The sequence below is a fragment of the Muntiacus reevesi genome, chromosome 1 (genome assembly GCF_963930625.1).
Source record: "Muntiacus reevesi chromosome 1, mMunRee1.1, whole genome shotgun sequence".
Taxonomy (NCBI): domain Eukaryota; kingdom Metazoa; phylum Chordata; class Mammalia; order Artiodactyla; family Cervidae; genus Muntiacus; species Muntiacus reevesi.
This window is the reverse complement of record NC_089249.1, coordinates 195581306-195592022: the sequence shown is the minus strand read 5'-3', so window position 1 is coordinate 195592022 and position 10717 is coordinate 195581306. Positions and strand designations below refer to the sequence as shown.

Sequence of the window (10717 nt, the reverse complement as noted above, 5' to 3'; positions counted from 1 at the left end):
CACGGCGCATGCCCGGGGCGCGCACCCGCCCTTCCCGCATGCGAACCTCCGCGCGTGCGTGCTTCGTCCCAGCCGGAGGGGTGACGCCTCCTAGAGCTCGCGGGTGGCAGCGTACACATCCTTCCAGTGTGATGCGCATGTGCAAATCCCCGAGAGCTCCGGCAGGAGGCGCTTTTTGAAAACCATTCAGTTAAGAGCCGTGGGTGGAGAAAGCAGCGCGCAGGCGTACAGAAGGGGAAACGAGAGTACGCGCGTGCCGTCTGCTGCGCATGCGCGTTCCTGGCCCCTCGCTCTCTTTCTTTTTTTTTTTAATTTCCTGCCGCTGTCCTCGGTGGTCGCCAGGCTATCCACAGACTGGTTCTTTCTTTTCCCGGCCGGCCCTAGCTGGCACCCACGCCTTCCAAAACTGCCCTTCTCATCTCGGACAGTGCTTCGTTACGGTCCTTGTTGTGTTTAATTGCTGCCTACTCACCATAATTAGGCACCTGTGGGAAGCCCTTTCCATTTCAGCGGGGTCAGGGTTGGCCACGAGGACTTGAAGGATGGGCGGGGTAGGGTTTGGGCCACTGCCTGGACGGTGGGAATCCAGCGGCGTGATCCCTGCCCTCAGCGACGTGGGGCCAAGGTCAAGGCTAGAGAGTTCCAAGTCAGACTGGCCGTGGGAAATTTGAAGACATCCCTCATCTGTTTAGCTCCTGGACAATGCAGCGTTAGGACCTGGGGTTTGGTTCCTCCACCTGGTGTCTTTGCCACCTACACATTTTCTTCAGCTGGTCTGAAGAGTGCTGGGAAAATGTCCCCATCGGGAACCCTGGGGCGCCCAGGTGAGCAGCTTGCTTCTGCTCTCTGGTGCCTTGGAGGAGGCTCACATGTTGGAGACACCATGGAGGTGGGGATCCCAGGAGGTCAGGGTTGGGCAGGCTGTGCCAAGGCCCTGCCAACTCTAGCACGAGAAAACTGATGGTTTTCAAAACTGATGGTTGAAGGTTTCTGATGACTCTCCTGGTGACAACTTACGGGTGAAGCAGATCCAAAACTGTGGAGCCATGAGAATAACTGAATGTAAAGGACAGGCAGTTCTACCAGAGAAAGGCTAGGTAGATGACCACCTGATGTCTCCTGGTTAACTGAGGTCTCTCCTTGCCTCTGCTCCCAGGGAACAGGCTTATAGCCTTGATTCTGGAAGCTGACTGTTGCCACTTGCCTGTACTTGGTCTGGTGGAATAGAAGCCTTAGACAACGGCAGGAGTGGACACAAGGGATCAGACTTATCATTCTCAGACTTCCCTGGGCTGGGTAAGAATCCACCTGCCAACACGGGGGATATGGGTTCGATTCCTGGCCTGGGGAGATTCCACATGCCACGGAGCCACTAAGCCCTTGTGCCGCAGCTACTGAGCCTGTGCTCTGCAAAAGAGAAGTGACCACAATGAGAAACCCATGCACCACAGTTAGAGGAAACCTGAGTGCAGCAAGGAAGGCCCAGCTTAGCCAAAAAAAAAATTATAGTTCTCATAGTTAGTGTTATTTATTAAGCACCCACTGATATACACTCCCTCACATAGGGAACATTGAAAGAAAGCCCCAGCCTACAGAAAAATGTACCTCCTTTGCAGGTGTTCCAATCATTAGCACGTCCATGAATAGCCCCCTGGGAGGCCTGGGGGAATGTTGATTGCTTGAAGTTGCCTGCAGAGCTTTTAACTTCTGTGACCAGGAGCATTTTCCTGAGGAAGGAGTTGCCCTTCTCAAAGCATCTAGGGATCTAAAACCAAGTTCAGAATCCCTGCTCTCGACACCCAGATATCTACTCTGTAGGTCAGCATTTCCCAACATTCAGGCCTGGGATGGTCCAAATCAGAATTACCTGGGATGCTTCTGTTTACCAGCAAGTTCCTGGCCTCCAGCCAACGTCCTGAGTCAGCCTTTCAAGGGTGGGACCTAGGATGTTTTGTTTTGGAGATGTTGATTTCAGCCAAATATGAGAACCATTGCTTTCTGAGTTCAGGTGTCCATAGCAAGCAACTTATAAATAGGAGATTAATATAAAAATTGGGGGGAGGGAGGTTGGTCCCTTATATCTGTGTCCCCTCGTTGGGAGAAAACCCCAGATGTAAGCTGTTTTGGACAGGGGGAAAGGGTTGAAATCCCATTGGGATGAGCCTCCCCCACCCCACCCCCCATATGGGGTACTGTGGTTGCTGTCTGGGGGAGGGCAGCATCTCTGGCCCAGGGCTAGGGGCAGGTCAGCCAAGCCAAAGACACGGGTGTGGTTTTGGTCTGAGAGTCTTCTGACTGAGTTAATCTCTCCAGGATGTTCCACCCCAAATCCACAGCCTCCCAGACAAACCAGTCTCAGGATCTTGCCTGGGCTCCATCAACCTGACATGTCTGTTCCTTGTCTCCTGGCTGGGGCCCACTTGGCCACCTCCCTCGAAGATAATGGTAGATTCCGGGGCGGTAGCATCCGGGACGCATTGACGTCAACCTGTCCTCCCTCCCCGGCTTCACTCCGCCTCCATCCGGTCCCGTACCTCCGCCGGCAGCCCGTCGTAAAGGGTGTCCTCCACAAGGAGCCCCGACTTCTTGAGCCCCCCACAGTTGCCGAGCTCTTCCGGCAGTGCTTCCAGCCGGTTGCCCTTGAGCTCCAGGCGGCTGAGGGCCCTGAGGGCCCCCACCTGGGGTGCGAGCTGGCTCAAGTGGTTGTAACCTAGGAGCAGCGTCCGCAGCTTGCGGCAGAAGAAGAGCTCTTCGGGTAGAAACTCCAGGGCATTGTAGGAGAGAGCCAAATGCTGAAGATTCTGCAGGAGCCCCAGCTCGGCTGGCAGGGAGTGAAGCCCATTGTGCGAGACGTCCAGCAGGCGGAGGCTGGAGCACATGCCGAGCTGGGTGGGCAGCGTCTCCAGCTTGTTGTGGCTTAGATAGAGCTGCTCGAGGCCCCGGAGCTTCCGCACGTGCTCGGGGACGTAGGCGATCTGGTTGTGCCACAGCCGGAGCGTGAGCAGCTTGCGGCAGTGCTGGAAGCTGAGGATCTCCTCGATGGAACGCAGGTGGTTGTCCCGGAGGTCAAGCTCCTGCAGTGCGCCTAGGCTGAAGACGGCGTGGGGGATGCGCTCCAGCCCGCAGGCCACCAGCTCCAGCTCCCGCAGTGCCGCCAGCTTCTTGAGGCTGTTCAGTGCCACCAGACGCGCCCCGTCGTTGTGCAGGCTGAGCCGCTGCAGGTGGCCGGCCACGTCAGTAACGCTGGCGGGAACCTTGCCGGCGTTGCTCCGCAGAGACAGCACCTTCAGCTGCTTCAGTTCCCGGAGGCTCTCGAGGGTGGCCGCCCGGGCCACCTCTGGGGGGAAGAGACCCTCTAGATGCAGCTCCTCCAGACCGCGCAGCCCAAACACCCACAGGGGCACCTCCCGCAGCTCCTCGCACTTGATTCGGATGACCTTCAGGCGGTCCCGCAGGAAGATCTGCGAGGAGAATGGAAGCCTGGCGGGCGAGTGGAGCAGGCTCAGCTCCTGCAGGTGAATCAGCTGTGAGAGGCCCGGGGGGAAGGTGATGTCGCCGATGGCCTCCAGCCGCAGCGCCTCCACCTCGCTGAGCTCAAAGACCGTGTCTGGAAGCCCCGGGAGCATGCAGAGGGCCAGTTCCAGCCGGCCCCGGGCGTTGCGCTGCAGCTTCTGCCGCAGCTTCTCGGCAGTCCACTCGTGGTTGAGGTTGAGCTGCTTCAGGCGGCTCTCGCTGACCTCAGAGAGGAAGACAGCAAAGCGCTTGGAGTAGAGTGAGTCGTACTGGTCGATGAGGTGCAGCATAAAGGCGAAGTCATTCTTGACATCGGGGATGTCGCCCATGCCGGTTTCCTCCCGCACCGACCGGAAGGAGTACTCCTTGAGGGGCCGGTGGAAGAGCCAATAGAGGGTGTAGAGACAGGTGATCCCGTAGACGCACACGAAGGAGATGTAGCAGAAAGCCAGCTTGGAGAAGAGGTGGGCCTTGGTGTGGTTGCAGCAGAAGCTGGCGTAGCCCGTCACCTCTGAGGTCTCCACCCTGCAGGCCACCAGGAAGCTGATCTTTCCCACATAGACCAGGTTGTAGACCAGGATGGCCAAGAACTTGCAGACCTTGAGCACCGTCTGCCGGATGTACATGGTATACAGGATGTCGCCCTCCTCCACGTGCACGCGGAATTTCTTGACCTTTTCAAACAGGGCTTTGGCCTGCTCCCCCTCCTTCTTGTCCAGCAGGGTGACAGCTGGGGGCTCTGTCACTACCTTCTCGGGCTCTGCCAACACCTTCTCCTTCTCGCCCTCCCCTGCCTTCCCCGGCCCTGCTGTTGTGGTCACGGTCACTGTCGCCCGCCCAGCTGTGGTGGCGGCAGGGCCCTTGTGGTTCTCCCCGGAGACCTCGGACAGCGCCCGAGTAGTCCATGGTGAGTCAAAACACTTGCCCAGGATGGAGATGAAGTGCTCAATCTTGGAGCTGGTGCCGGGGAACTTGAACCAGAAACTGGTGCAGACCATGAAGATGAGCGTGTGGATGACCACCAGGTAGGGGAAGTACTTGGCGTACCAGTGGAGGGCCGTCTCGTAGCAGAGCTGGTTGATGAAGCTGTACTGCTGTAAGTCCAGGTTGTTCTTGAGGCCGCTCAACTCCCGGAGGTCCCCCATGGGCTCTGAGACCCCCCGCGGCAGCAGCTGCTGGCATGGGGCTTCAGATAAATTCTCCCGGGGTTCATGACTGGGCAGACAGATGATCTTGTCCTGTGTCACCTGGGGATGGGGGAGAGGACATGAAAGAGGGTGAAGGATCTAGGGCGGCCTGGGAAGCTATAGGAAGAGGAAGCAGGCTGGAAGCAGGAGAGGTCTGCGTTGATCCCCAGCTGTCCTCAGCTGGCTGTAACTTTGGAAGAGTCACTAAACCTTTGATCATGGGACTTTATCTGGAAATACAAGAGCTGGGTTGATTCATGTTCCTCGAAAAGATGTTAAAGACCTAGGGACTTCCCTGCTGGCCCAGTGGCTAAGACTGGTCACTCCCAATTCGGGAGGCCTGGGTTTGATCCCTAGTCAGGGAACTAGATCCCACATGCCACACCTACGGGTTCATGCTTCAACTTAAAAAAAAAAAAAAAATGAAGATCTTACAGGCTGCAAGTAAAAATGCCACATGAGGCAACTAAGAACTGGTGCAGGCAAATAAATATTAAACAAAAAAGGCTGAAGTCCTAAGCCCCAAATACCTAACCTGTGATTGATGCCTTATCTGGAAATAGTTTGCAGAGCAGATGTAATCAAGTTAAGATGAGGGAGAAATTTGGACACACACTCACATTCACACTGAGGGCAGATGCTGTGAAGATACAGGGAGAATGTCCTCTATCAACCAAGGAATGCCTGAGGCCACCAGAGTGTAGACGAGAGGCACAGCCTTCGCAAGGAACCAGCCCTGTCAACACTTTTATTTCGGATGTCCAGTCTCTAGAACTATGATAGGATAAGGGAAGACTTCCGGAATCTCCCAGACCCCGCCCCTTGGAGACCCCGCCCCACCCAGGCCACACCCGCCCCGCCCCTTACCTGGAGGGTGCAGCCAAAGACCCCGATCATGAGCATGGCTACGGTGAGGTACTCGGCCAGCACGTCCCACCAAGGTTTGAGCACCTTGAAGGCAGGCTGCTGCTCCGTGAACTGCTTGAACTCCGCCACCGGAATCATCCCTCCTATGAGGAGAGCAGGAAGCGGAGGATGCAGAGAGAGACCCTCAGGAAAGGGCGCCTCGTGAGCCGGGCCCCGAGAAGAGTCAGAAAAGACGCCTCTGCTCCAGTATCCGCGCTCCGCCCCGCCGAACTCCGGCAGAACCCACAGCTGTGCGCTCCCTTCCCCTCCCCCGCCCCCAGACCTCACCTCCTTCCTGGAGCCAAGCGACTAAGACTGAATGCTTGGCTTAAGGTGGGAAGTACTTACTGCTCGGTAAGTCCTCGCCACCTCTGTTCCCAGGGACCCCTGCCCCGCTGGGACTGGGCTTGCCCTCTCAGAGCTCAGGAGGGGCATTCCACGAGGCCGCTGCTCCACCGCTCGCCGGTGTGGCCTTCTCCCCGAGCCCAGGCATCTCCTCCCACCCTTGACGCCAGTCCCGAGCACTTCGCTCTGCTTCCTTGACTCCGGACACCCGGTACCCAGGCGGCCAGCCCCGGATCCCTCTGTCACTGGACCACAGAGAGTCCCGAGACTCGGGACTTCCGGGGCGGGGACCCCCACCCCCTTCAGGGGCGCTCCGGGCACCACCTCCAACCTCCAACCGGAAAAGCCGGCTGGAGCCTGGCTCTGGTTACGGGCCCCAGGGGCAGGGAGTGGCGGAGCTGAAGGCTTGTCGGCCCTAGGGGGTGGGGGTTGGCAGGGACGAGGACACCTGGGTTTCTTGTGGGGCCAGTGTTTAGGATCTGCTGCGGAAAACCGATACCCGAAAGGCAAGGGCTGAGCGGCAAAGAATCAGGAAATGGAAAACTCACAGGGAGAGAGCCAGGGTGACACCTACGACTACAACGTCTGGTACGGGGCTGGGCTGCCAGGCTCCTGGGCGGCCAGCCTACTCTGTCTGTCCCTGGGTTTCATTTTAGACCAAGGTATCATTATTCCAGATACAGACAGCCAGGCGCAAGTCACTCGGGGGCGTGGACCGCAAGCTGGTACAGCACCCTCCCAGACAGGCAGCCCTGCAGCCTCTCTTCCCAGGTCTGGAAGGGGAAAGAAAGGGAGGCAGCAAGGCCCCCATTGTCTCCGAGGGGGCTCCTAGGCCGGTCCATCCCCCCTCCCCAGCACCCATGCTCCCCAATATAAAGCCCCTGTTTCTCATCCTTCTCGCACTTCCCAGATGGCACAGTGGTCAAGAACCCACTTGCCAATGCAGGAGATGCAAGAGATGCAGGTTTGATCCCTTGGTGGGGAAGATCCCCTGGAGGAGGAAATGGCTACCCACTTCAGTATGCTTGCCTGGAGAATCCCAGGGACAGCGGAGCCTGGGAACTATAGTCCGTGGGGTCGCAAAGAATCGGACACGACTGAGCACAGACGCCTGTTTCTCATGTAGGTTTCCTGGGCCCTATGGTCCTCATCCTGATAGCTTGTCCCTGGCTGGGCAAGGAAGGGAGGCGTCTGAGTCATCGGATCATCCTCCAGCCTCCCACCCATCTCCTGGGGGGCAGGGCCTGGCCTCTGTCCCACACTTCAGCCAATTGCTCTGATACCTCCGTGCCTCCCTCTTCGGTCCCCATAACCCTGGAAGGCCTTCTATTACTACTGAATGAAGACAAGGTGGAAGTGGGCAGGGCTGTAGGATGCAGGCCCCGCCCAGCTGGCTGAAGTCAGGGCAGTCCACCACACCCCTTAATCCCACCAGGGATGGCAGGCAAGGGAAGCGACACACCTGCCTACACCCGGTCTCCAGGGGCCCCTGACTCAGTCCCTGACTCACCCAGCACCAGGCTCACGCAAGGGGGTACATAGAACACAGGATCCCTCACCCAGTGACCCAGCCCTTGCGCTGAGTTTCACAACCTGTCCTCAACAACAAGCCCAGTAAAGGTGCCCACCCCCTTCCCACCCCACCCCCCCACCAGTGCATCACAGGCTTGACACCAGGGAATCTGATATAAACACACCCAGGGCAACTCCACAGCCCCCAGGGGCCAAATTGCAGCCACCGAGTGGGACAACCCTGGGGGCATTCTAGTGTACACACCAGTGCACGTGTGTACAAGCTGAAAGGAGACCCAGGACCAGAGACACAGCCATACACTCTCTTCCAGTACTGGCCACCCACTATTCTCCCTACCCTGGCGATCTGCCCCTGCAAGGGACACTGCTTCAATTAAGAATGGTGACTCTTAGCAGAAATGCCACACAGACAGGCAGGGAGGACCAGCTTCCTGCCCCCAAGGTCCTGCCACCCTTCAGGACACATCTCACAATTGTGGAAGCTCTGCCATTGGCCATCCCAGACCCACAATCAAAAGCAAGAAGGCAGAGACACTCAGGGCCCCCAACGGATGGGTCAGAGGCTCCCACGGAGCAAGGTATATACACAACAAAGGCAGACATGGGGTTATCATTATCTGTCTCCATGACTCAATCTTGACTGTTTGGAACCTGCCATTAAGTTTCCCCAGACACAAGACTGGCCCCCCTTTGTCTGAACCAGGCTGGTGGGAGGGCTAGGGGAGAAAGCCTCATGGGGGTGTGGGGACAGAGAACTTAAGGCCACCAGATGCTTTCGGTGTCTTGTTTGATCCCAACTCTGGGAGCATGGATGTGGAGACCCTTATTTCCCAGACTCGGGGAAGTGAAATAACTCATTCAAGGTGTCCCAGCCTGTGACAAGCAGCGTTTGAGGGAGACCCCTGAGTCCTGTCTGTCTGATCACAGGCACTCTGTTCCAGGTTGAGCAAGAACATCTCACTGAGATGAAGCATCTTTGCCAGGGAGTCTCAGAAGGGGGCTCCTTCTGGTAGAGAAGAGATGGAGGGAGGATGGCTGCTCTACCTACCAGGTTAAGTTGTCCTTGTCAGCCTCTGAACGGGAAATTGCCCCCTACGTAGCCTTAGCTCCGCCTACCCATGCCTCACCCTTGCTTCTCTCTTATGCCTCCCCCAAGCCCCCACCTTGCCTCTAAACAGTGGCAGCGGTGGTGGGTGCCCCTGATCCCCCCGACCCCCTATTTCCACCCACCGCCCAAGCTAAGCGGCAAAGAAGAAACAGTGACAGTTGTCAGCCCCGAAATGGGCCTTGGAGGGCACTCGATTTAACCTTTGACTTCTACACGAGGGAGAAATTATGGTCAGGGGTGGGGGGGCAGTAGCAGCAGAGCCAGTTCTCGGCCTTAGGCCTGGGGAGTCCCAACCTAGTACTTTTCCAAGCTGCCCTTCCAGGACTGGGGCTTCTGGGGAGTCTTTAGGTTCAAGGGACCCGGAAGGGACAGCCTGGGGAGGCCCCCACGTGTTAGGGCTCTGGGAGGTGAGGGGCTTGCTGGGATGAGCTGTCACTGGCAAGAGGAGAGGGGAACAGGGTATCAAGACGCCCAGGGTGGACCCTAGCTGTTCGATCTTCACTCTGTCCTTGGCCAGGCCTGCCGGGCTCCCTGGATAGGCGCCCTTGGGCTGGCCGGGGCCGGGCCTCTCTCTGCACCGCCCCCCCTCACCCCCTACCCCCCGCCCAGCTCCTTCTGTGCCCCAGACGGCTTAGGGCTCAGGTCGCAGGGCCAGCCGCACCTCAGGCGGTCCTCCTGTGGGCCAGGTCCTCAGCCCACCACCGGGTCCCCAAGCGCGGAGAGCCACCTACTCACCTCACGGGCCAGACGCTGTTTCCAACTCCTGTGTCCCGGGGAGCTGAGCGGCCGGGACTCCCGCGGAGTTCGCGGGCGGGACTGGGTGAGTCAGGGCGGGCGGGACCGGAGCCGCGGGCTGCCCCGCCCCGCCCCGCCCACCAGCTGTCTCGGCCCCGCCTCCCTTCGGACGCTCCCGGACTCCCGGTACCGTGGGCTAGCCGGAGGTAGGCGAGCCTAACCCTGAAGTCCCCGGGGAGGGGAGGGGCTCGTCGGAGGAGCAGGAACGGTAGAATTCTGGGCTCCGCTGCAGTGGGGCGGACCTGGCATGAGGGACCCTGAGAGGAGCTGAAGGCGCTGGACGCCCAAAGCCAACCTGAGAGTATCTTTCTGGGAGCTAAGCTGTATAGACCAGTCAGTAACAGGTGGAGCTACTTGGCTTTTAAACTCAAACAGGGAATCCGTGATCAGGGCCCAAGGGAGGGCGGGGCGCTTTCTCCTTCCTGCTGTGACCACCCAACCAGGGGATGCTCTCCATTGGGAAGGAGACAGAGTCCGGGGTCAGAGGGCTCTGGGAGCCAAGGTTGGAGTCCAGTCTGGGAGGTCTGCTTCTCAAAGGGAGACCCTGCTGCCCCAACCTCCACGATTTCCTCCCCACTTTGGGAGGCCTGCGTTAGATCTCAGACAAGACTTTTACCTTGATCTGCTCTGTCTGCTAGATTCAAGGGAGAGGAGACCTGAGAAGGTGGGAGAGTGAGGCCCTATCTCATGGGGAAAACGAGCCCACAAGTTCACCAGATTAGAGATACACTGAAACCTCGAGGGTTGGGACCCCCCTAAGCTTAGGTTCCTCTGTGAAATCTGGCAATGGGCGTGACTCCCTTGCAGAAGTCCCTGTGGGCTCGGCCACAGGCCACCCAAAGACAAACCTTTGCGTGGACAAGATAAGCAAGGCTATCTTCTCTCTCAGAGCTTCTGCTCTATTGGAGTGTGTCTGTGTGTGGATGGGGGTGGGGAGAGGGAGAGAGTAAGGATGTGTGTAATTAAGGAACAAGATAATGTCAATTTGTGACAAATGCTGTGGTGGTACAGTGGAAAAGAATCTGTCTGCCAGTGCAGGAGATGCAGGTGGGGAAGGACCCCTGTAGAAGGAAATGGCAACCCTCTCCAGGATTCTTGCCTGGAGAATCCCATGGACAGAGGAGTGGCGGACTATAGCCTATGGTGTCTCAAAGAGTCATACATGACTGAGCCATTGAGCATGCACTTATGCTGTGTATATAGCAAAACAGGGTGAGGTGAAGTGGTAGCAAAGGGGCCTTTTGAGATGAATAGCTTCTCCTTTTCCTCTCACCTCTGGAGTAGCTCCTTGAGAACCATGTCCTGAGGATTTGTTCTCAGCTATATGCCG

General features: G+C 57.9%; 1 protein-coding gene across 4 annotated transcripts; it reads right to left on the bottom strand.

The window, feature by feature from the left end:
• Positions 1-1541: 1541 nt before the first annotated feature.
• On the bottom strand, positions 1542-9401 carry LRRC8E (leucine rich repeat containing 8 VRAC subunit E). Of its 4 annotated transcripts, none has more exons than XM_065933074.1 (3): positions 9328-9401; positions 5568-5710; positions 1542-4760 (listed from the first exon to the last, which is right to left on the bottom strand). In XM_065933074.1, the coding sequence occupies exons 2-3, from the start codon at positions 5703-5705 to the stop codon at positions 2508-2510; spliced, it is 2391 nt and encodes a 796-aa protein (XP_065789146.1). In that variant the 5' UTR covers positions 5706-5710; positions 9328-9401; the 3' UTR covers positions 1542-2507. The 4 variants fall into 4 exon arrangements, with proteins under 4 accessions (XP_065789146.1, XP_065789136.1, XP_065789155.1 ...); XM_065933064.1 differs by lacking the exon at positions 9328-9401 and adding an exon at positions 5955-6188; XM_065933083.1 differs by lacking the exon at positions 9328-9401 and adding an exon at positions 5321-5474 and having other exon boundaries at positions 5568-5704.
• Positions 9402-10717: the final 1316 nt, after the last annotated feature.